Genomic DNA, 26575 nt, shown 5'->3' with positions numbered 1-26575 from the left:
TAAGTGTGTGTGTGTGTGTGTGTGTGTGTGTGTGTGTGTGTGTGTGTGTGTGTGTGTGTGTGTGTGTGTGTGTGTGTGTGTCCTCCATAACTCCAAAACCATGAAACCTAGCAGCCTGAAACTTTGCATGCATTCTTAGGGAACTCCAAGGAAGTGCGTGAGTGAGAATTGGGCGTTTTGGGTTAATTAAACACCCCTTTTGAAGATAATTAATGGCCTTATTTAATTATATCCTTTATCAGTGCATCCTCGGCCACCTCACTCCGAATGGGGTCTTAAGACGCATCCTAGGTTACCTCGCTGTGGTCTGAAGCTGCCATGTTTTTTGGCCTGCTCAACCATGCCTTCACTTGGACAAGGCCGCAATGCTTTCTTTACGATAAAGTTTTTCTTTTCTTCACTTTCCTCATATTATCGAATGCCTTGATCTTCATACCGACGAATTACTGGATAGATTGCAATACTTATAAACGGCCGGAGACCAGAGGCAGCATTCATGGCTTTATTTCATTTCCGTACATGCCATATCCTCAAGAATCTGTTAAACTAAGACGAATTGCAAAACTTGAGCTCCAGAATTGAACTTGGCAGCAGTTCAAATGTTAAAAAAGTGTAAATTTGTCCAACTTCGACATAGTTTGGACACTCGGACATAGCTTTCACTTGCCATGCCAGCCAACTTTATCAACCATTTAATTGCAGTGCTTGCTTAAGTGCTTATGCCGCTGGCCGAGCGCCCTACAGACGACGGCGGTGCAGCTCGTGTCCCGATCGGGATGTCCAGTCAGCAGTTGCTCCAAGGTAGAGGTACATATATGGGTATATTTGGATCTATAATTTAGGGACTCTCCACAGGTGTGTGTGTGTGTGTGTGTGTGTGTGTGTGTGTGTGTGTGTGTGTGTGTGTGTGTGTGTGTGTGTGTGTGTGTGTGTGTGTGTGTGTGTGTGTGTGTGTGTGTGCCTGCATGCTTGATTACGTGCGCCGTGGTGGCAAAGTTTTATCCCGTATCGTGGAGGTTTTAACTTTTAACCCTAACAGCGTACAAGTGATCATGTTTTTTTGTCCTCGTGACCGTTTCTAAAGCAATTGGTTCTTCTTCATGTGTATGGCTAGAAATTGGTTATTTTATATGACTCGGTTTGCTTTACAAAGGTTATATGGTTTCTCCTGATGAGTTTCAAAACAAAACACATTTGATAACACCCAATTTCCAAGCCATTCGCTGTATTAATGTTTTCTCAATTGCAGAGCCAAATTTTTTCCACCTTTCACTTGACGTATTTGTGTGTGTGTTCTTCATAAAGCATAATATATTGTTGCGGATCCGGGGTGGCGGGATTCTGACCCGGTCCCTGGCGCCACCCCCGCCACCACTGTCTCCGGGAATCTATAACGCCAGCCGGCTCGGCACAGGCCTCGGGTCAAGCGTCTCCAATCGCGATACCAACGTAATCCTGAACCTTACCAGTTGGGGAGATAGAACCGCTGGTTACAGACTGGCTTTGTCAGAGACTGAGCGGAGTCTACCAGTCTGTAACCACTTTGGTTTTATATGTAATGCCAATCGAACGGATCGTTCCTCGACGCGACACGCATTAATCCATAGCGGCAACTTCATAAGAATTAAACAGATTTATTGGGGAACATCAGGAATCACAACACAAGCAACTAGAACGGGCACTCGTAGAGCACATACCTTCGCCGCAGCCACTAGTTTGAACATGGCATGAGAGTGAAATGAGGAACTAAAATTCCACTAAATCTGCTCGGGAATTTCACAAATTTAAAGTCCATGATCCGGATTTTGTGAAAGGATTTTGTTATTACAACTATTACGATTATGACAATTTTAGGTGATTCGTTGTCCCGAGTGCCGAACTCTGTAGCATGTAGGGTCGGATTCGGTCGAATGTCACTGACCACGCAGACACGACCTGGATCAAGTAGATCATGTTTTCAAATCCGAGCGAGGACAAAAACGTCATTTTAATTGGCGTCTAATTAAACAAGAAAGTAAAACTCCTTTTACTTAACCATGAGCGAAGCTATGTGCATATCAAACTATACCAAGTCTCCTTAATGAAAATTTGTTGTATTTTACTTAGTAACTAAGTTTGGTAGGGCCCTTATGGCCCTTGTTGCATCAACAGACACACAGTTTAGAGACAGAGATATATTCTAGTTACCTTTGTATTAAGTTGTCCACAACGCATCTCAATACAAATATGCATTTCGTGACCCCCATGACCTTTGACCCACAACCGCTACCTAGGGTGACAATAGTACTATACCTTGTGTCATTTCAGAAGATGGGGAATTGAACACTGAACAATTTGGAGTTAATTTGATGTAAATCGGAAACATATTAACCATTTTCATCATGAAAAAACGATGTTGACCTTTTTGTGACCTTGACCTTTAATCCGATCGCTCCCAAAATCTAATGGATGTGTCCTTTCATGATGCCAAACAAATCCAAAACAATTAAAGCCTCTCTGTGTTTTTTTTTTTTTGCGTTAAGTTGTCCACAACGCTTTCCGATATAAATGTGAATTTGTGTGACCCCCCCTTGACCTTTGACCCCCAATCGCTGCCTTGGGTGACAAAAGTACTATACCATGTGTCATATTAGAGGATGGGGAATTTAATTTTGAACATTTTGGAGTTAATTTGCTGTAAATCAAAACAAAATTGACAATTTAATCGCGAAAAAACGATTTTGACCTTTTTGTGACCTTGATCTTAACCTTTGATCCGATCGCTCTCAAAATCTAATCGATTTGTCCTCTCATGATGTCAAACAAGTCTACAAAATTTCATGACAATCTGCTAAGTGGTTTTTGCGTAATGTTGTCCACGACGCTGCCCAATGAAAAATGCTTTGTGGTGACCCCCTTGACCTTTGACCTCCAACCGCTAACTCGGGTTACAAGAACACCATATAATATGTTATATTTGAGGATAGGGCATTGAATACTGATCATTTTGGCATTAATTTGATGTAAATTGGAATAAAATTGACTGTGTTATCGCGAAAATAAAAATGTTTGACCTTTTTGTGACCTTGACCTTGACCTTTGATCCGATCACTCCAAAAATCTACTCGATTTGTCTTTTCATGACAACAAACCTTCCCACACAATTTCAAGCTCATCCGCTGTAAAGTTTTTGTATAAAGTGATCCAAAACATTGTTAATACCATTTTTGGTGACCCCTTTGACCTTTGACCCCCAACCACTACCTAGGGTAATTACGCCACACTTTCATGTGGCATAGCCTAGAATGTAGAATTGAGTAATGAACATTTTGCTGTTGGTTTTATCTCGTTCGGATAAAAATTGATCGCGTTATGACGAAAAAACGATTCTGACCTTTTCGTGACCGTGACCTTGACCTTTAATCCGATTGCTCCCAAAAGCTTCGCCTGGCGTCCTTGAGTAACTGCACATCATCTCTGAAAATTTCATGCAAATCGGTCCAGCAGTTTTTGCGCAATGTTGTCCGCACACATATTTACCAATAAATAAATACACAGGGGTCAATACAATACCTTCGTCAAACGAAGTTTGCGAAGGTAATAAACACGACAATGGTTTTATTAACAATCAACCCGTTCTTAACTAGGGAACCACGGTCTAAAGGTTTTGAGGGGATCACTACTGAAATATGCCTTATACAACACGTGCAGACAAAACAGACAGACAGCATGCATGCAGACAGAGTACTTGGTGATGGCTCATGGACGAGAGGAAAGCATCCAAAAAGCACGAATGTCGCTCGTAACAAACAAGCGGGTGTCCACGGGTTCGAACTCCCAGCTCGAATGCACCGCGCGGCAAGAAATGGCGGCGCAGCACTCCCACTCCCTCAAGGCACTGCGTGCGCGGTCTTCGCGCACTCTGACCTCGCGTAGGGTCGAAGATGGGCCTCAGCTGATCTCTCTCACGGTCCAGCATACAAATCCGGCCTGGCCTGTTCTCCAACCAAGGCCCAAATCGAGGTTGACGGGCTCCGGCCAGCGGATCGGCAAACGTGACGAGCCGTTGGTGTGTGAACAAGTGCGGGGACTCCGCGGCCAGATGCAGGCCGAATCTGTCGATCACCTCCCCGTACGAGTCGATCGTCGACTCCACGTCCAGGCAGCCTCTCAAAGCCAGCTGCAGTTTCCCAAACTCAGAACTGAGCCGCAACCTGAGGCCTCGTTGTTTCTCTCCTTTTTAAAACGCGTCGCGCCTTGATAGCGACTGTTTCCACACACCGATCTTTTGTTCCTTCTCTCGGCGACTGCTGTTCTCCAAACTCAGAGCTCACTTGTTGCCCTCGTTTCTTCAACCCCCTCTCCAGGTGACTGCCGACAAAAGCCCCGCCCCTTCATGTCACTGCCTTCCAGGCCACACCTCTCTCTCTAGGCCACACCCCCTCAGCCGACTGGGAGGGGCCTATTGTCCGTAGAGGGTAGGAAGAATATCGAGCCGCTGTTTCACCACCGTATGAACATAAAAACAGTCTTTTATACCTCCCGACACACATTTATCGTACACTTTACCAAACAACCTATCTATACATTAATTTAATGGGGAACTGAGCTAATCCTATATTTAGTAGTCCCATAAGGGCCATTTCCGTAACAATATTATCTGTTAACTCCACTACCCCCACCCTTCTCTCTTTGTCCCATCTTCACTCCACCCCCTCCTCATCCAGTGCAGCATCCTTCCACACCTCCCTCTCTCTCTTTCTGTCTCTGAACACATCTGGACAGTGGTTATGCCCGGATGGTTGTTATCCCCGCACATATCTGGACGGTGGTTATGTCTCGATGGGCCTTCCACTCACGCTGCCTTCCCTTGCCCTCCCCTCACACTGCCTTCCCTTATCCTTCTCTCACGCTGCCTTCCATTTTCCTCCCCTGTCCTCCCCTCATGCTGCCTTCCCTTGCCCTCCCCTCACACTGCCTTCCCTTGCCCTACCCTGCCCTCCCCTCACGCTGCCTTCCCTTGTCCTACCCTGCCTTCCCCTCACGCTGCCTTCCCTTTCCGCACCACTTCTTGCTCCCCTCCTCACTCCCCTCCTCACTCCCCCTCCTTCCTTACTCCCCCATCGCTCCTCACCCCCTCCTTCCTCACTCCCCCTCTGCTCCTCGCTCCCCCTCATTTCTCATTCCCCCACTTCTCGCTCCTCGTTCCCCCTCCTTCCTCGCTCCCCCACCCCACCTCGATCTCCCTCCCTCCTCGCTCCCCTTCCCTCCTCGCTCCCCTTCCCTCCTTGCTCCATCTCCTTCCTCACTCCCCCACTCCTCGCTCCCCCCTCCTTCCTCACTCCCCCACCCCTCCTCGCCCCCCTCCTTCCTCGCTCTTCCTCCCCACCTCTCTCTCCCTCCCTCCTCGCTCCCCTCCCTTCTTGCTCCCCCTCCCTCCTCTCTCCCTCCCCTCCATCTTACCCCCCCTTAATATTCCTGTCAGTGAAGCGGTGGGTTGTATTTGCTTGTAAGATAATAAGCCAACCGAACTTGTCCTTTAACCAACAGCATGCCTCACAATGTAACATCTCTTTTGGAAATCCAGAAGCTGACTCAATATTTTTTAATTTGGCCAAACTGTCAGGATTATTCAAATTCTGTCAGGAAGTGAACTCAACTAGACACATTCGATTTTGGTGATGATCTGGATCCGGATCCGAAGACTTTAATTTTTCAAGTGATTCTTCGCCATTGAGAGATGGGGCCAAAAACGATGTATAGCACGTTATCTCAAAAAGTTGTGGATGGATCATGACAAAACTTAGTGGATGAGTTGGGTAGGCGACAAAAACAAGCCAATTCGATATTGGCTGGCCCGGATGCAGATCCTGCCTATCAGTGGGATACAAAACGTAAACTGTTCAGCCTGGCAAAGGCATGTGCTCTACCGAGTGTCGTTCTAGTTTAACTTCTCTATCCATCTTGTTCACCCCATGCGTTCTCCCCTACCCCTCATCATGACCCCCATCCCTTGTTTGTTTCTATTTTTTTCTCTGTCAGCCCTGCTGTTGGCATTTCCCCCTTCTCTTCCTGCTGTTCCATTTGTTATGTTGCATCTTGATCCATTCTGTGTTCTTGCTCTTCCACAAGCCCTGACTGTACACAGTGAATAAATAAATAAATAAAATCTGACTCTTAATTATGTCTGGTCTCACAAGCAGGCTGAAACTTTCATTTTGATCCCCAGATAATGGACAAAAAATGGAAACACCAATGTAAAGTCACTTAATAGGGCGTTGGGCCACCACGTATGGCCAGCACAGCCTGTATGCACCATGGCAAGGAGTCTACCAGCGTTTGGACTTATGCAGGAGGGATGCAGAACCACATTCTTCAACGAGAAAGTCAATCAACTCACACCTGTTTAATGTGGGTGGAAAACGCTGTCTCATGCGTCATTCTAGAATATCCCATGAATGCTCGATTGGGTTCAGATCAGGTGACTGAGAAGGCCATGATATATGGATAACATACATCAGTATCATGCTCATCAAACTATTGAGCGACCACACGTGCTTTGTGGATGGGGACATTGCCATACTGGAACACTCCTCCTGGCAGGAAAGAAATGCTCCAATATGGGGTGAAGATGATCACTCAGTACCATTAAGTAACAGTTAGTATTGACCTTGCCCTGCAAAGGAATGACTGCACCTAAACCGTGCCAAAAAAAAAATGTGCCCCACAACATTACAGAACCTCCATAACCCTTCGCTGTTGGAACCATGCACTCAGGGTTGTAGGGTTCTTTAAGTTGGCGCCACACGTGCACTTGTCAGTTTGTCGAGAACATGGTGAAGGATGATTCATTTGACCATATCACATTTCTCAACTGCTCGGTAGTCCATTGCCTGTTCACTTTGCACTACTGGACTTTGTGCACTGTAACCCGACTATGGTATCCCGCTCTGTGGAGTTCTTAGCAGACCGTTTCTGATGAAACTGGCTGCTTACACCCCAGGTTGAAATTTGCATTCAATTGATATGCAGTTGCTCACCTGCTTTGCCTTGCACTTCAAATTAATGCAAAGATATCATGATCCTGGATTATGTGCTTCCGTCCATTGTTGCCCTTTGCTGATGATATCTTTCCCCTCGGAGTTCCATTCCGACATCACCTTCGACACTGTTGCTTGTAAAACATCAGTAAGAGTTTAGCTGTCTTCATCACTGAAGCTCCTGCCCAACGTGCCCCAGCAATCACCCTCTTTCAAAGTCACTGAGGTCTCCTCTTGCAGCCATGCTCGCCATTATTGTAAGCAACTTGGCTTGTGCAGCATTTTTATACATGACCCTAAGCATGCTGGAATGTTATTTGCTTAATTAACACATGGGTACACCTGTATGGAAGCCGTTGCTTTCAATATACTTGGTGTCCCTCATTTACCCAGGTGTTTCCATTTATTTTTGGCCACTACCCGTACATGCTGCAGTTTAATAATATCATTTAAGCTATATTTAATAATCTCATCGGCTCACGACGCTCGCCTCTCCACACATCGTTGCAGAGATTGACGTCACAGATTTGGCATGATTTATACCAATCATAATACAAAAATTTATTTTCAACAAATTTATTTGTAATATTGGTGATATTATATTTATTTGAAATTTTATTTTTGATATAAGAAGGTCCAAGTGCTCGAAGTGGTCAAGGGTCTTAGCTGTCTAATCTGTCTGAAGGGTGTAAGGGTTCTAAATGGTGTTAAAGTCTAAAGGGTTTTCGGGGTCTTTTGGGACTTCTGAGGCTTTTGGGTCTTCTGGGACTTTTGGGTCTTCAAGGTCTTCAGGGCCTTTGGGGACTTTTGGGTCTTCATGGTCTTTTGGGTTTTTTAGGCCTCCACGGACTTTTGGGTCTTCAAGGTCTTTTGGTTATTTTGTTTCTTTGGGATCTTTTGCATCTTTAAGTGTCTGTGGTCTTTTGGCTCCTTTGGGTCTTTGGGGTATTTTAGGCTTTCGGAGTCCTCAGGGTCTTTTTGTCTTCTTGGTATTTTAGGGTCGTTGGGTCTTTAGGGCCTTTTTTGGATCTTCAGGGTATTTTCGGTCTTCGGGGTATTTTGGGTCTTTGGGGTGTTTTGGGACTTCAGGGTCTTTTGGGTCTTCAGGCTCTTTTTGGGTCTTCGGGTATTTTAGGTCTTTGGCGAATTTTGGGTGTTTGGGGTCTTTTTGGGTCTTCGGGGACTTTTGGGTGTTCAGGGTCTTTTGGTTATTTTGGGTCTTCGGGGTCTTTTGAGTCTTTAAGCGTCTTTGTGGTCTTTTGGGTATCTTGTGTCTTTGGAGTCTTCGGGCTCTTAGAGAGTCGTCAAAGGTCTAAGGGGTCTCAGCAGTCTGAAGAGTCAAAAGGTGCATTCCAATAGTACGAAAATAATAAACATAGTCATCTATCAATATATATATATATATATATATATATATATATATATATATATATATATATATATATATATATATACATACAGTCTTCTTCTTCTTCTTCTTTCGGCTGCTCCCGTTAGGGGTCGCCACAGCGGATCATCCGTATGATCCGCATAGTGATTTGGCACATGTTTTACGCCGGATGCCCTTCCTGACGCACCCCTGTTCGCCTCTTACGACACAAGGATATGGTACACCTATTTTAACTGGGGTATACACCGGCCCAGTACACTGGTACTCATTTCGCCGACCTCGGAAGGATGACAGGCTGAGTCAACCCCCTGGTGTATTAATTCAGTGGCCCAACGGGGCTTGAACTCAGGATCTTTTGGATCCCAAGCCGCTGCCCTAACCACTGTGCCAACACCAGGATATATATATATATATATATATATATATATATATATATATATATATATATATATATATATATATATATATATATATATATATATATATATATATATATATATATATATATATATATATATATATATATATATATATATATATATATATATATATATATATATATATATATATATATATATATATATATATATATATATATATATATATACATACATACATACATACATACATACATACATACATACATACATACATACATACACACACACACACACACACACACACACACACACACACACACACACACACACACACACACACACACACACACACTGCTCAGCATAAATGAGTACACCCAACAGATTTGTCAGAAAACCTTTAGTTTCCTTTCAGAATCCACATTTTCTATTGGATACTATACTACAAAATACTCCCACAAATGTGGGCCATTGATTGCAAACAAGATTTATTAATTTGCACACACAAAAAAGGAATTTTCCTAACAAATTCATTAAAGACCATATTGCAAAAATGAGTACACCCCAATGAAAGTCTTCGGAGCAAAGCTAAATTTTCGACTACAAAATTCTAATTAACAATAATTCAACCACAGGTGAGTCTAATTATTCATTAAACAGGTGTCCAGCAGACAGTTGACTATAAAAGGGTGATACTTAACAAAGAAAACCCCTTCCCATTTCATGCCGTCAGCAATGGCACCACATGGAAGAGAAATGTCACAAGACCTGAGAAAGAAAATAATTTCTTTACACAAGGAAGGTGAAGGCTACAAGAAGATCAGCAAAGCTTTACTCATCAGTCAGAATACGGTAGCAAAAGTGATACAAAAATTTAACAAAAATGGAACTGCAACCATCTCACAGAGACATACAGGCCGTCCACGGAAGTTAACACCTCGGCAGGAGCGTCTTTTGATGAGAAGGGCGAAAGAAAATCGGCATGCAAGTTCTCTGCACTTAGCTAACGAAGTAGAAATCCAAACTGGGGTGACTGTTTCCCGTGACACAATACGGCGTACACTGCAGAGGAATGGCATGCATGGGTGTCATCCACGAAGGAAGCCTCTCCTAAAGCTCATGCACAAAAAGCCTGCCTAGGATTTGCCAGGGCCCATGCTAAAAAAGATGAAGACTACTGGGGCTCTATACTCTGGAGTGATGAGACCAAGATAAATGTTTTTTAGCATGGGCCCTGGCAAATCCTAGGCGGGCTTTTTGTGCATGAGCTTTAGGAGAGGCGTGTGTGTGTGTGTGTGTGTGTGTGTGTGTGTGTGTGTGTGTGTGTGTGTGTGTGTGTGTGTGTGTGTGTGTGTGTGTGTGTGTGTGTGTGTGTGTGTGTGTGTGTGTGTGTGTGTGTGTGTGTGTGTCGAAGATGAAATGCATGCCTCATTTTAACGTATATGTGTACGAACTGTCACACGTATTCATTCTATCTCTTTCTCTACTGTTCATGAACGGAACTATGATGATCCCAAGGACCTTTTTTTGGTTCTGCATTCCCTGTTATTGGATTGGTGCAACATTTATTAAAATGGAATTTCCCTTGATGCCCAAGGTTGTTTGAGAGGATGGGTGATCAACCCCAGGCCCTACCTCCAAACGTGCAGCGATCCGCTCTTGAAGAGATCTGGAAGAAGACCTCGAATACCACACCACCCAGGGTTAACTCTTTCACACACAATCACAGATTAATTAAAGATATTCATTTTTCACATTATGTTGAAATAAAGCTGTTGTCATTAATAATGGTCATTGAATGTTGTGCTTAATCAATGAACCAGCGGTATCGTTAAGTGGTGACCATTGTGAATATAACACTTGGGGTTACTGTGCAGGGAGATTCCAGTGATGGTGACTGTGCTGAGGCAGTGCTGGTTCTTCCCCTGCTTTCCGTGGCTCAGTGCAGCCCTTTTTGTGCACCCATGGCCACTTACCACCTGCTGAGAGCTCATATGCAGCATGCCCTGCCTCCTGCCCTGCTGCACAAGGTCATATAATAATGATTTTAACCTACAACTTTGTCATTCAAATAGCATATATTCACTGCTTTGGCTGGGCTGACAGGATGGCTTTGAAGTTTATACTCACATTTGAGTTGTCTGCCCCAAGTTTGATTCATGGCCCAACTGTAAACTGTCAGCCTGGTGCTTCACAAGTAGGACGTTGCATCATTGAGCATGCCAGGCTGGCAGGATGGCTTAGAGGTATGCACATTCACCTCTAACCTGTCTTGCCTGGGTTCTAATCTCGATCCAGCTGTAAAAGTATAAACTGTCATCCTGGTGATTCATCAGTGTAAGTGCCATCCCTGGATGGACATTAAACAGGGCATCCCGTCTGCCAGCATTTTAGTTGGTGGACATTACAGATCCCACGGTGTCCTTAGCGAAGAGTAGGCGAGGTATCGCCGGCACCCTGAACAAATTCCAAATTCCTGCCCCAACCTATAGAGGGCACTGCATCAGCTGCACAGCCACGTCCTCAGCCAATTATGCTGCTCTGCATGCTTGTACTGCACACAAAAGAAGAAGAATGAGTACACCGTCTTTTAGAGGGGACTTTAAGCCAGTTGTCATATCTTTCGGTATTCCACAGTTGACGTTAAAGATTCCACGGTGGCTGTCAAAATAAGTAGGCCATTGGGTGCCTATTCCATCGCCAAATTCCTGTTATAACGTACACGGGCACTGCATCCACAACACAGCTGTCCCACACTAATGATGCAACCAGGAGGCCAAATTATTAATTGATGTGTATTTCTTTTGTGAAGTGTGCATTTCCTTGAATTGGAACGCTTATGCTGACTGGTCTCACTGAGTTTTGTTTTCCAATCCTAACAAATAACAGATCCTGGTGGACAGGTAAATGCTTGTCATTCCACCCATTTGAAGAAAGCCATTTTTGTAATCGTTCACACAAGTTAGAGTACAATATTCAAAGATGCTATTTAACCTGCACTTAGATTTCCAATTTTTTACATATGCCTGTGCAAACAATAAATCGTGGTTATGATATGGATTAATTTGTTGATGTTCCAGCTTTCACGGATCATTGACGATTGCACAAAATCTTTGGCCTTTCAGGCCTTTTCTCTGCTGGCTAAGGAGCCCGAACATGACGCCGGCAAGTCCTACTTGGAAAAGCACTTGAGTTATTTGCTGTACACCTGGTTGGAAGAAGAGCTTGCCTTAACACAGTTTCCTTTCACACTTTTGGGGTGCACTGAGTTTGAGGACTTCTGCAGGTGAGCATGTTGTCCTCTGCTGAAAATGCATCGGTCTTTGATCATGTGTGGAGCTTGGAAATTTTAACATACGCCTGTCATTAATGTTACATCCTACAATCTATAAATATAGGGGCAATCCACCTGGGCGCTCACATGGTAGAGGCTGGATAAGATAACCAGGGAACAACTGGTAGGCCTGGATGACCCACAAAATATGTAATGAAGAAGAAAGTAAATGCATAGAGAATTTTTTTTCATGCCATGAACAAACTTTGTTACATCACGGGTGATAAAGGTTGTCGTCAAGTTTCATCGAAATTGTGTGTGGTTTCAGAGAAGAAAGAAAAAAAAAAATTTTTTTTTGGGGGGGGGGGGGGGTGGGAAACCCCCATGGAGAATCCCCTCAACCCCAATTTTTTTTAAATGCCATAAACAAATTTTGGCACATTCACGGACGGTGATGAACGTTGTGGTAAAGTTTCATCGAAATCGTTTGTGTAGTTTCAGAGAAGTTGAAAGTATTTATGGACGGACGGATGACGCACAATCCCATAAGCTCCCAGGAACTACGTTCCAGGTGAGCTAATAGTGTGTGTACCACGTGTGTGTGTGTGTGTGTGTGTGTGTGTGTGTGTGTGTGTGTGTGTGTGTGTGTGTGTATGTGTGTGTGTGTGTGTGTGTGTGTGTGTGTCCTCCATGAAACCCGGTCGCCTGAAACTTTGCATGCATTCCAAGGGAGTGCATGAATGAAAATTGGGTATTTGGGTAAATTTAAACAACCCTTTTGAAGATGATTAATGGAGTACTTATCAAGAAAAAACACAAGAAGCCTTACCAAGATGGTGCCACACCATCTTTTGTTATCAAGATGGCTGCTGTCACCTCGATGGGGTCTTAAGTTGCCATTTTGTTTCAGCCTGCTCAACAATGCCTTGATGCCTGATCTTCATTCCACCTATGAATAGCTGTATACATCGCTTTTGTAAGTGCTATGGTTTTCAAATTAGCAGGTTGGAGCAATGCGATTTTTCCCTACTCCTCTGCATTGTTTGATGTGATTTTAAAATTATTTATTTATTTATTTCCCGATTCCTCTGAGCTCCCAAGGTTAATTGTGACGAGACTTTTTAGGGCACATTTTTTTTACCATGACGCACCTTACTAGGGGGTTTAAAAGTCATTTCTCACAATTTATAACTTGTAAATACACGAGCCACCACCTGTCACCATTTCCGAGGGTAGATAGAGATATACAATGCTTTATAAAAAGCCCAAAATTTTCCAGATTTCAATCTGGATACCTATATAATTGATGAGATGGTGAGCTCCGATCTTCAAATATTCTATCAGATGTGAAAGTATCTATTAGGATGTTGCAACGATTGGTAATATCAGCGAAGGAATCCTGTGACCTCTCAAATGCGCTAATCACTAATTACTCAAAAATTTCAAATAGTACAAACACAGCCTATACCTTGATTTAAAGGTAATGTTACTGGAGGGAGGGAAATAGTGGAGGTGGGAGGAGTGAGGAGAGATCTGCAACACCGGATACCTTCTTGCTGCCTCAAATATGGTAGTGTTGTGTGTGTGTGTGCGTGTGTGCGTGTGTGCGTGTGTGCGTGCGTGCGTGCGTGCGTGCGTGCGCGCGTACACGTCTTAAAATCATAGAAAAAAAAAAAACAGCTGGACCATCACCACATTTTGCATATATATTCCTAATACCACATTTTGCAGGTCAGGTCATGGGCACAAAAAAAAAAATATTCCGGGAGACGGCTCAAGATTTTTGCCTGTACACGTGCCACAGTGCTAGTGATTTACTGACCCCTGCTTCAGACAGAGGGGATTATTATCCACTGCACAAAATATATTTGCCCCACCATCTCAATCAGGCTACTCCCAGAGGGAGCGGGTGCTTCTAGTAGACAATATTAAGACCACCATCCATTTTTGTTCTCAGATATACTTGCCCTGTTCTCTTTAGAATGATAAAATCATTATTTTTAATGTTTCTTTTACTCGACAAAGATATTACAGTGCATTGTAAAATCTTCCTTCTTTCAGATTCAACCCGCTGCAAGCCTGGAGGTGATAACATAACAGTGAAATGTAGAATTTTGCCTTTCTGCTTTGATGTGCAATACCTGCTGCTTGTTTTGTAAATTTGAGGCATAATTGTATGTAAAAGATGCCTTTGTCATCAAACAGAAGTTGCCTGTTGAAATCATTTGTTATTGATTATGCCCATTTTCCATGACTGTGTCGTCAGTTGCAAAATCCTGATTTCAACAGGTTTATCTGATACAAGCGAAACTCGAATGCCGCTCGGTAGAGTGAATATCTCCGCCAGGCTGAACAGTTTACGTGTTTGTGTCGCACTGATAGGCCAGATTTGCTGACCTAAACCAAAATATAACTAACTCTTCCACTAAGTTTTTATCATAATCCATCCACAAGTTTTTGAAATATCGTGCTATATATAATTTTTGGCCCGATGTCTCAATGGTGAAAAGTTTTTTTTTTTTAATTCCCGGATCTTGATTCGGATCTTCCCCAAACTCAAATCAATTTGTCTTTGTCATTCAACCAACTTGTCCACAAAGTTTCGTCCAAATCCATCCACAACTTTTTTGAGATATCATGCTATATATCGTTTTTTGACCTATCTCTCAATGGTGAAGAATCACTTTAAAAATTCTTGTGTCCAGATCCGGATCTGGATCTTAACCAAAATCATTAATTTCGTCCTTGTCACACACCCAACCTGCCCACCAATTTTCGGCCGAATGTGTCCACAACTTTTTGAGATATCCTGGTCATATTCAAACAGACAGACAGGGTAATATATCCTCTGTCCACCTTAGGTGGCGGAGGTAAAAAAAATGGTGAAATTGAAAAAATATATATTGGTCTTTGAGACGTTCCAGCTCTCTAACAGCATTTGAGGGAATTTGGGCAAGCGAGATAATATCGATCAATTTCTTGGCTTCCAGATGTTATTGGCAGGAGTTGGTACCCCAGCTGGCATGGCGTTTGGATATAACAAGTCTGAACCACGTGTGCCAAGTTATGGATCGCACAACAGGCCAGCTCCTGTCTGGCTGCTTCCCACGCCTCATGGCCGGACTGCTCCCCTGGCTGGCTTTGGATAATGCCGGCATCCTGAACCACACCAAGGCCCGACGCTTTCTCACGTTGCTGAAACAAGATGATTGGATTGGCAACCAGGTATGTTGTTGTGCAGCAGGAATACATGGTGAGGGGCAGAATATTATTTATTTTGATTTTTACCATGGGGAAGTTTAATGACCTGCTTTTTTTTCGGCACGCAGGGTGTGGACCATTTGATGATGATGTACCTCCCGGAGATCATTGTGGAGCTGCTTGGCACTCTTGGTGGAAGGGAAGAAGATGGAACAGATGGAGAAAACCTTGGAAATGATTATGACTTCACCAGGTGCAAAACTATTACACTGTTATTTTTTTTCTTCTCATGATTATTGACGTGTGTACTTGTATCCAAAACAAAAATGATCAGTTTTGCGATATGCATTTCCGATGAAACATTTTATTGTGGTCGGCTGGAAGCTCATTGCTGGAATTATTACCTTGTGTACAATATAATGTCAGGAATTATTCCCTTGTACCGCAGTTATTTTCAGCAGCGGACAAAAAATTGACATTACAATATAATGAAGTTAACATTCAAACTCGAGCATATAACAGGCATCACCACCTGCAGCAATTGCTTTTTCAGAAAGCTGAAAATCGCACAGAAATGAGAGATTCATTTAAAGGAAGATACATGCGACACAGGAATTATTGCCTTCTTGCATCTCTGTTTTTTTGTATCGACTGTATTTTTCGGCGTACAAGTCGATACTTTTTCCTCCGGAAGTCCAGGCCTCGACTTGTACTCAGAATCGACTTATCTATGGTTTAAGACATTCAATTGTACAAATGAAATTTTTATTGCAAAGTATGATATTTTCTGAAATCAATCGTCTAATTGTAAATTTAAAACGCACCACAGAAATCATTGCTTGGAGCATTTGCCGATTGGTTGAGCAATTAAATGTTAATCCACTCACTGACCCATGCAAAATTATCCAATCAATAATGAGCATGCACTCACCAATTACGTTTGATCCATCCCTTTCAATCCTAATCATGTGTATCCATGCTGACTACATAATCTCAAAATGCCTCCCATAAAGTCACGCAAGTCGTACACGGCAGCTTTTAAGTTGGAAGTTGTTAAGTCCGCTGAGGAAAATGGTGACTATAGCTGCACACAAGAAATACGGTATCAGTGAGAAATGTCGCTTGCTTTAATACAGTACTGTTCCTCTGTATGATAACAAATATGTTGAAAAACGATTGACATTCCTAATTTATCCAAAAAGTCATCCCACAAAGAAATTCTAATAATATGTACAAGACAGCTCATTGATATTCATGACCCTGGAAGTTCTGCAAGCAGCAATGCATCAGTGTCAGGGAGGAATGAACACCTCCATTGTTCTGACTGTCTGACATTTTTGCTAACTACTCGAGTTGATCTAGCTTCATCTTACACTCCCAATCGACTTGTATGCTGAAAAATACGGTAATCATATACAGTGCCTATAGAATCCTGTTCATCATTGCACGGCCCGCGAGCCACTGTCGGCCCCTGGTGGCCTAAAGTACAGCCCCTGATATGCGGCTGATAATACACAAATGTGAAAACACCCCATCATAATCTGCCATAAATGCTATCAAATTGACCCATTGGTTTTAAATGAGTGTTCCAATGTGAAGCATAAAAGTAACATAACTCTTTCAGGATATGGTTACAGTCTACAAACGATTACGCTTGCAGTGCAGTTAACCACAATGAAGAAGAGTATGTGAGGTGGGGTGCAATAGCAGCCATTATGGAGTCCTGCAGGCGGTGTGGCGGCTCTCACACTGATGTCTTATCGGCAAAAGTGCCCCCCTTCTAAAACAATGGTGAAGATTACTGCTATAGAATGTCTACACCCCCATTCAACATTTTCACCATTTGTTGCCTTAAAGCCTGGAAGTAAATTGCATAAAACAGACATTTTCCACCTTTATTTACACATCGTAACCCACAACTTCAAAGTGAAAAACAAATTCTACAAATTTCAGAAAATTCATTTAAAATACAAAACTGGAATATCTTGGTTGGATTAGTGCCCACCCCCCTTAAAACAGCAATTGTAAGTTAGCTTAGGTGTAACCAATCACCTTCAAAATCACAAATCAGGTTGATTGGCCTCCACCTGTGTTAAATTATAATGATTCTGATTATTTCAGAATAAAATCAGCTCTTCCTGGAAGTTTCCTCTGCTGGGTGGTGCGTTTTACAGCATAGACTCAACCATGAGTACCAATGAGTTTTGAAAAGACCTCTGGGATAAAGTTGTGCAAAGGCACTGATCAGGGGATGGGTATAAAAATATTTCATAGGCCTTGAGTATCCCTTGGAGCACAGTCAAGACAATCATTAAGAAGTGGAAGGTGTATGGTATCACCAAGACCCTGCCGAGATCAGGTCGTCCCTCCAAACTGGATGACCAAGCAAGAAGGAGAATGATCAGAGAGGCCACCAAGAGGCCAATGGCAACTTTGTAAGAGCTTCAGACCTTTATGGCAAAGACTAGTCATTGTGTGCACATGACAACAATATCCCAAGCACTCCACATGTCTGGCCTGTACAGTAGGGTGGCAAGAAGGAAGCCATTACACAAACAAGCCCACCTTGAGTCCCATTTGTGGAATGCAAAAAAACAGTCCAGAAATTCTGAAGCCATGTGGAATTTTTTTTGATGAAACCTAGATGGTACTTTTTGGCCTAAATGCCAAACATTACATTTAGTGCAAACCGCACACAGCACATCACCCAAAGAACACCATCCCTACTGTGAAGCGTGGTGGTGGCAGCACCATGTTATGGGGATGTTTCTCATCAGCAGGGACTGGGGCACTTGTCAGGATAGAAGGGAAAATGGATGGAGCAAAATACTGAAAAAATCCTGGAGGAAAACCTGCTGCCCTCTGCAAGAAAGCTGAAATTGGGATGGAAGTTCACCTTTCAGCATGACAATGACCTGAAGCACACAGCCAAAGCTACACTGAGTGCCTGAGGAACAAAAAGATGAATGTCCTTGAGTGGCCCAGTCAGAACCCCAACATAAATCCAATCTAAAATCTGTGGCATGACTTGAAGATTACTGTCCATCAACACTCCCCACACAACTTGACTGAGCTTGAACACTTTTGTACAGAAGAATGGGCAAATTTTGCCCAATCAAGGTGTGCAAAGTTGGTAGAGACCTATCCCAACAGACTCACAGCTGTAATTGCTGTCAAAGGTGCTTCTACCAAGTATTAACTCAGGGGGGTGGACACTTATCCAACCAAGATATTCTAGTTTTGCATTTTAAATAATTTTTCTGAAATTTGTAGAATTTATTTTTCACTTGGAAGTTGTGGGTTACGATGTCTCAATAAAGGTGGAAAAAGTCTGATTTGATGCAATTTAATTCCAGGCTATAATGCACCAAAAGGTGAAAAATTTGAAAGGGGGTGTAGACCTTTTATAAGCACTGTATTTCGTTAAAACAGCAAATATGTTTTGGTGATTTTTAAGCTTGCATTCTTGAGTACTTTGGATGTTCCAGGACTAATCAAATGGAAGACCAAGAAGGAACCCGAAGAAGTAAAGAGCTTTACGGGAAGGCTAAAAATTCACCCAGTTTTAGTGGAAGGTTAAATTTCATTGTTGGCAAGGAATATATGATTATTATTTTGGGACCTCAATGAAATGTTCAAGATTACAGAAAGTTTTGGCTGATCTGGTGTTTTGTCTTTGCTGAAGTGAGTTGGACCCGACGTTTCACCGACCATCATTTTCACCACGCATGCTCCGCTCTTCTTTGGCCTACCTCGCTTCTTGCTTGGGACAGGAAGGCAGCATCATCAAAACCTTGACTCACAGGCCGGTGAGTTATAAGACTATGAGGAATAAGTATTGGTCATGGAGTTCCGGTTCATTCTGTGTGGGGATGTTGAACATAATTAGTCGTTCTCCCAAAACACCAACAGGTTTTTCATGTTAGAATCCCTGCTTGCTTCCCTTCTGAAGTTGAACAAAAATAACATCAATTAAAAAAATATATTGTTACGGCCACGGGTACCGAGTGTATTATAAGGGGGGTTTAATCCCTGTTTGACCTTGGAAGAGCCGGACCTGGGGCCACCGCTCACAATTAACTTTGTGGTATGGTGGATTGCTTTAGAACCACAAACGCCACCCAGTTAACCACGAGTTCCAGTGTCCACCGTCTAATTATGCCGTTTAACTAGAGGTCACGTGGTTACCTGAATGGGGAGCGCACCCTCGGCAAGGCACCAATCTTATCTTGATTAGATCTTAATTAGGGCGGCCGAGCGTTTAACCGCTGGTGCATGCCGACTATTATTGGTCAAGTCGTGTGGTAATTACCTCCCAGTCTATCTAAGTTCGGACAATGCTGGATCATTGGAAGGAAAGGACAAGCACGGACAGGTTGGAACGTCAACAAATAATTTATTAATAAGAAAATAAATAAATAAAAAGAACTTTTTATTTACGTGAGGTAAAAATAAATAAATTCCAAATCAATCAAAATGATCGCTAGCAACTAAATAATTAATCAGGCAAAATCAATCAAAGTGATAGGAAAAGAGACAAAGAGCAATTGCTTATCAGGGATTGACTTACTCAACAACTAAACACAGACAAGGGTACCCAGCAGATCATTCTGGGGGATTGGGGGGGGGGGGAGAAACCATCTCGCTCACCAAAGAGAAGTCGTCCGTCAAACAAAAACGTCCTGAAATGCGTGAGCGTGCTTTGTCCGTTGCCAGCACCCAGCCTTGCTGTGCACCCACTCGCCATTAGGCTTGAATGCCAATCGATGTCACCCCCAAGAAACAGGTACGCCAAGGGTGACCGTCTGACTGGAACCGACGAAGCAACCGTCTGACCGGAACGATGAAGCAGCTGTCTGACTGGAACCGACGAAGCAACCGTCTGACTGGAACGATGAAGCAGCTGTCTGACTGGAACTGACGAAGCAACCGTCTGACTGGAACGATGAAGCACCCGTCTGACTGGAACCGACGAAGAAGCCGTCTGACTGGAACCGACGAAGCAGCCGTCTGACTGGAACGATGAAGTAGCCGTCTGACTGGAACGATGAAGCAGCCGTCTGACTGGAACGATGAAGCAGCCGTCTGACTGGAACTGACGAAGCGACCGTCTGACTCTAACCGACGAAGCTGTCAGAACCGTAACTGGCTATCGCCAACTGACTCACAAACTGACTCGTCGACTGACCCGCAACTTACTCAGTCGACTGACCCACGCGCGCGTGCCGCACCCAAGAATGGACCTCTCCCTCATTTTATAGGCGGCCTGTCTCAGTGGCACAGACCCCCCCCCCCAAATCCACCCCGCCCCATTTGCGCACCATTACCGTGACAACCCGCACATCTCGCGGTTATTCCTCGCTTACGAAGCCATGTCTGTGGTGCTGGATGAACGGCAAAAAGCAGACATTTGTCAGAATTACCAAGCACAAACGTGAAGCACTCATAATACGTCAACAACAATTATTGCCTCATTGTTCAGCCTGCCATCAACAGGAGCCAGTTAGCGTCCATAAAGCTGCGGAACGGGGTGTCAACGTAGCTGGAAAAAGGTGGGCGTCGGCGTCAGTGAAAGAAACGGGTGTCTCGCGCGCATGAACGTGTCTGTCGTCAAGAGAAAAAGCTTCCCATAAGAGAGGGATCTATTCTTTACCCTTCTCAACACATCACATTCAGAATCCCACCAGACATGGGGATGGGTCTATCCTGGACATGCATTTAAGGAAATAACTATCTGAGGACCTGGATGTTGGTCTGCATTTGTCGGATCGGATTCTGAAATCCGTAACAATATTCTTCATCTTAAAGTCTTAAAGTGTTCCAAATGGTGGTTTCAGTGCACAAGTGGAGGCTACTCACCCGGTGATGTAACAAGCTCAGCGGGAGGGGCAGACTAACCATTACCTTGTTACCCATGCTCACATGGTTCAAAATCAGGAAAATGCCACATTTAAGAATTTTATGAAAGACAGTTTATTTTGTCATCATATGCTGCACAAGCAGCACTGAACAATCTTTCCTTTTAGTTAATGTCTTGTATCATGGGGCTGTTAAAGACTGCATGTGAAATGTGCCCCTTTTCCTCAGGAGACCAGGAAACTAATACCCGTAAGGAACAGTAGGGAAACTGGATAAACCATTAGGCAATGAGCTATGCATGGAACTGACTGGAATGATCATGTGGTACAAAGTAATTTACACTGGCAGTTAGAACTGTGTAAATTATTTTTTTGAAATCATAGGGATCGGTGGATAAGTTTGGAGAACGCCCTTATAGACAAGGTAAACAAGCAGCCTGATGTAGTCATTCTGAATGAAACCTGTCCAAAATGTAACATCTTTGATTCTGCCATTGTCATCCATCATAATCTCCATCCACCTTCAGTGGCGGAGTTAACTACAACGAAGTCTGGCACACCATCGCAAATCCCCACACTTCCCACCTGAAGCAAAGCTGAAAGATGGCAAAATGTTCCACCATTATTGACCCAATGTGAATTTTAGAGTTAAATTTTTTTTCCTCATTATGACCCCAAGACCCCATCCCATCCCATCAATTTTTTTTTCCCCATCCGATTAGGAGATAGCTTGAAGGACAGACGGACAGACACAGACAGACAGATGGATCTGATTAAAATATCCCCACCCTTTTTGAAAAACAGGGTGGGATAACAACTCACCCACTCTGCTTCAACAACACTTAACAGCTCCATGATCTTTATCTTCAGGATTGATTGGCAGCATCATCCTGGAAACTTTGCCATCTTGAACTTCGACTTCAAATCATCCAACACCCTGACTTGGACATATATTGTGACACATTCGTCATAGCTGGATATATATCCTCATTCGCCCTGTCCAAGTATCATCACAGGCAATCTATTTGCAGAGGGGCTGCAACGGGTTGAAGTGCCACCACCATGCTGCCTTTATCCCATGTGAATTTTAGAAACGATTGAACAGCAAAATTAATTTTCTGTAGACAGCCATGTCTTATCCATGATTGGTTATGAAACGTGTAATATAATGATCAGATTTGAGAACGACTTTGTACTATGAGAGGGTGTTGAATTGTAATGCCTCCTGTTCTTTTTCTCCAAAACAGATAAAGATATTCAAATGAAACAAAGTGCAATCCACCCATTAGTTCTTTCTGCCATTGGGTGCAAGTTTTGGTGATTCTGATACCTGATGTCTCAGTGTTGTGGTAGTCAAGATGGCAGAGGGCTGCACGATGTTGTCAGAGCTGTAGAGCGTGAAATGCCTGAGATGAGATTTGGGATGGCTGACTCGAGATGACAGTTGGGTGCACCATTACGATCCTGGGAGTAAGTGACGGTCGATGGAGTACCAACACAAAGGATCACCATCCTCGACTTGGATCCATAAAATTTTCATCTCCTTCCCAAACTTAAGGAACACCTTTGTGGTGAACATTTCCTTCTGACGATGATGTCATGACCACTGTGAATTGCTAGTTAAGTCAGCAGGACACACAGTTCTATCATGACTGCATCACAAAACTACGTGAATGTTGGCAGAAAATACTTGACTGTAGTGATATGTTGAGAAAGAAACTAGTACCATGGTAGAATAAAGATTGATGTTTGTATCTGTGTGTTTCATTCAAATATCTTTCAAGTTTTGGAGAAAACTAATAGGAAGCATTTCTTTTCAACATGCCCTCGTAGTTTTCCTGACATTCGGCTCTTGTTTCATGATGGTTCTTCACCGTTTCACTCTTTGTAATTTCCTTTTTTTCCTATTTTTCTCACAATGAACTGTTCTTATCATCGATCCTCAATGTCATCTTTTTTCACCATTTTTTCGCACCATGCCAGGACATCATTCAACGCATAATGCTGGGCCAATTACAGCTAGTGGAGAGCCTCCAGGACTCAGAACGCCTGCGTGCTCTGCGTTCGTATGCCCTCTTTGTGCTTGAGTTGCTTCCGAACCTCCCAGCTCTATCGGGCAGCACCCCAGGGGACTTGGGGTCATTTGTGCTTCGCGACATCGTTTACTCGCTTGTGCACTTCCTGCGGTCCGACCAAAGCCGGTAATGTACTTAGCAAGTGCAGTCGAGAGGTTCAGGCCGTTAAAAGACACAGATATTAATCTTTGCTTGTTTGTGTTGTCGGCAGGTCAGCTCTACTCATTGACCCCGGAACGCGCTCCCAATTGTTGCAGCTTTGGATGTTGAAGAGTACATGCGATGCTGCTCTAATTTGGCGCCCTAAAGAGCTTGCTGAGCATCTGCAACCCATTGTTTCTGTTCTTGTGCCGCTAGCTTCACAAAATAGCACGAGACCATGCCATCCAGACTGTCAGACACAGGTTGGTACTCACTGTAGACATTTTACCCTCGCCAGAGGAGAGGGTATTGCATTTTGGTCCATTTGTTATCTTGCCAAATCGAAGTTTTTGCAAGATATGTTAGTCAGCTTGTATGTTTTTTTTTTTGTTTGTTTGTTTGTTTGTTTGTCTGTAATCACGTATAAAAAATTCTGCAGAGCACAGTTATCATTGGAAATTTTTGTAACTTCGCATATCAGAGGCCTATTGAGGTCCCTTTCAGCGCATAAAATTTTGAAGGTCAAGATCACTGTCGCAAATCAGGGGAGTCGACGAAACCCTTATTTTTTGAGTAATTTTGATCGGATCGTCTTCAAACTTCATGGGAATATAGTTCATTGTCTGGCGCTCAGCTGATTAATTTTTGGTGGCGATTGGCCTTGACCTTCATGGTTAGCGCCTGAGGTCAAACATATTTGACCCCAAGGTCAAATTTTCAAGTTTTAGGAACCATATCGTGTAGTACCTCAAATTGAACACCTCGATGAGTGCTTTCTAGATATGTCAAGCTTGAGACACTATGACATCATTTGGTGACGTTTTGAGGCAAACGCATATTTTTCATGGTTACTCTGTAGAACGATTCTCATCGGAATCTCTCGTAGGCAGATATTCCTCAAGGAGTAGCTCCTGGTGGATAACAGCTCTGTTCACCTCAGTGTGACCTTAAAGAAGTCACACGTGGTCACCTTTTGGCAAGATACGGGTCACCCTGCGGTGACATTGGTTTATTTGTCTGTCTGTCTGTTGTTTGTTCGTTTGTCCACACAGAACGTGAGTATGGTTTTTCTCTGCAACCGCTTATCGGATTGACGCAAAATTTTCACCACAGGAGCGACAATTCATGTGGAATGTTTTAATAACAATTAAGAAGTCATATGTCATGTCGTGTGGTAAACATGTTGGAAAAAAGGAAAAACTTGGGACCTCCGTATCTCCGAAACGGTACATTGGAAAAAATTGAAAATTGGCACATGGCAAGTTCTCCACATGGAGAATAAGTGTGATTTATTTTATGATTACATAGGTGCCTTCATTATGACTTTATAATTGCATACCAGGAATGCTACATCCGATCAGTGTGAAAATTTTTGAGGGCCATCTTGGGCAAAATTGGTCAACAGAGAAAAATTGATGACATCATCGGTCATGTCATTTGGCAGATATATATATATATATATATATATATATATATATATATATATATATATATATATATATATATATATATATTAAAATGGACCTTCAAAAATCTTCTTCTCCAAAATGGCTGAACAGATCGAGGCAAAACTTTACAGGTATGACCAACTATCCATGAGGAACAAAACATTTTCACCCTATGATGTCATAGGTCATGTGATTTGGCAACCATAATGGATTTGCCCTAAAACCTGTAAAAGTCTTCTTCTCCAGAATTGAAATGACTGGACAGATCGAGGGGAAATTTCACACATATGTTCACCAAACCTTGGGGATACCAGGGTGTTACACAAATAATTGATAGGTCACATGGTCTAACAGCCATATTGGATTGAACGAAAATCTTAAAAAAAATTCTTTCTCTTGAACCGCTTCATCGATCAATGTGAAACTTTGTAATTATGATCTAGCAGTGATGATCAATATATGTTTTAAATTTCAACCTGATGGGATGCATGGTCTGGCCGCAGAATTGTTTAATTTTTTGAATCTGCATTATTTTTCATTTTTATTTCTTGAATAAGGCTCACTTGGCAGTGCCTGGATGGGTTTGAAGGTAGAGGAGTAGCAGCTGAAACCCAAATCCTATCCAGGTTCCTCCTGATGACTTCATCTTTGCTTTTTTACTTGTTTGGGTGTTTGGGTACTAAAGTGGCAGTTATAGTTACATCTTCTACTCATTACGGAGCACACCAGTATGATATGGACACCCAGTCGGGCCTGGGGAGTCATATATTCACTGGATCATGGGGTGTGGCGCTGCCGGTACCTGTGCGGGAGGACGAAAGTCCGAGTCTTCAGGTCCTAGGTGCTTCCAGTCTTGCTCTATGGATGTGAGACTTGGACTCTGACCAGGGATCTGAGACAGAGACTTAATTCCATTGGTACCAGGTCTCTTCAGAGAATCCTTGGCTATTGCTGGTCGGACTTTGTGTCCAATGAGCGGTTGCTGAGAGAGACTCAAATGAGATTTGTTACTTGCATAGTCTGTGAGCGTCAGCTGTGGCTGTGGGGACATGTGGCTCGTTTTCCTGACGCTGATCCTGCTCACCAGATTCTCTCAGCGAGGGAGCCTCATGAGTGGAGGAGGCCAATGGGCCAACCAAGTGCCTCGTGGTTGCAGCAGGTTGATCAGCATCTCAAGGAGATGGGGATAGGCCAGACATCTGCCTGGGTAATTGCCAGACGTAGGCCCCTGGAGTACCAGTGGAAAGCGGACGCAGTGACACGCTGCTCCGGTGCATGCTCCCACACCTGACCTGACCTGACACCAGTGCACAACCACCAAACAAAACAAGTCCTGGCGAGGGTCTGCAATCTGTGATTGCTCTTTTTCTTGTTGGAGGCTGTTTTTGTCTCTGTTTATTCATTTATTTAATCTTTTAACTATTTTAATTCTCGTTGCTCATTTTATGAAATGCACGCACAGGAAACATTCATTGAGACTATCTTGTCTGTAAGGTGGAAATAAGTATCTTCTTGAGGCCAAATGACATGTATCAATATTAACTAATCAACCTTGGAATATCTAGCAGAGATAAGTTTGTAAATTGCTTTGAATAAACTGAAACTATAAAATGTAATTTCCTAACATTGCCTCCTATTAATTGGAAGGAACATATCTGTCAGCGAATGCAGAAAGATACCTGTGGGTAGGAATTGTTTGCATGGCATAATGTCTAACAGGGAATACCTAGGAAACAGGACAGCCAGCTTAATGACTCCTCTGGAAGATTTCCCACTCAGTGGTGCAATGCCT

General features: G+C 43.1%; 1 protein-coding gene across 7 annotated transcripts in view; it reads left to right on the top strand.

Moving 5' to 3' along the window:
* Nucleotides 1–26575, top strand: part of ATM (ATM serine/threonine kinase) — a 154878-nt gene that overhangs the window by 49504 nt on the left and 78799 nt on the right. For all 7 annotated transcript variants that reach the window (XR_015051151.1, XR_015051153.1, XR_015051152.1 and 4 more), the window contains exons 24-31: nucleotides 10384–10489; nucleotides 10664–10816; nucleotides 11912–12072; nucleotides 15051–15285; nucleotides 15390–15514; nucleotides 18947–19070; nucleotides 23103–23320; nucleotides 23406–23598. Coding sequence is in view for 4 of the 7 variants with exons in the window: in XM_085854442.1 (XP_085710568.1) it covers nucleotides 10384–10489; nucleotides 10664–10816; nucleotides 11912–12072; nucleotides 15051–15285; nucleotides 15390–15514; nucleotides 18947–19070; nucleotides 23103–23320; nucleotides 23406–23598 (1315 nt within the window). In the remaining 3 variants the exon portion in view is untranslated. The remainder of the gene's footprint in view (nucleotides 1–10383; nucleotides 10490–10663; nucleotides 10817–11911; nucleotides 12073–15050; nucleotides 15286–15389; nucleotides 15515–18946; nucleotides 19071–23102; nucleotides 23321–23405; nucleotides 23599–26575) is intronic.

The sequence above is a fragment of the Eptatretus burgeri genome, chromosome 14 (assembly GCF_056783735.1).
Source record: "Eptatretus burgeri isolate ZD-2024b chromosome 14, Ebu_testis_v1, whole genome shotgun sequence".
NCBI classification, from domain to species: Eukaryota; Metazoa; Chordata; class Myxini; order Myxiniformes; family Myxinidae; genus Eptatretus; species Eptatretus burgeri.
The sequence above is the reverse complement of the archived record's forward strand: the minus strand, read 5'-3'. Positions and strand labels throughout refer to the sequence as shown.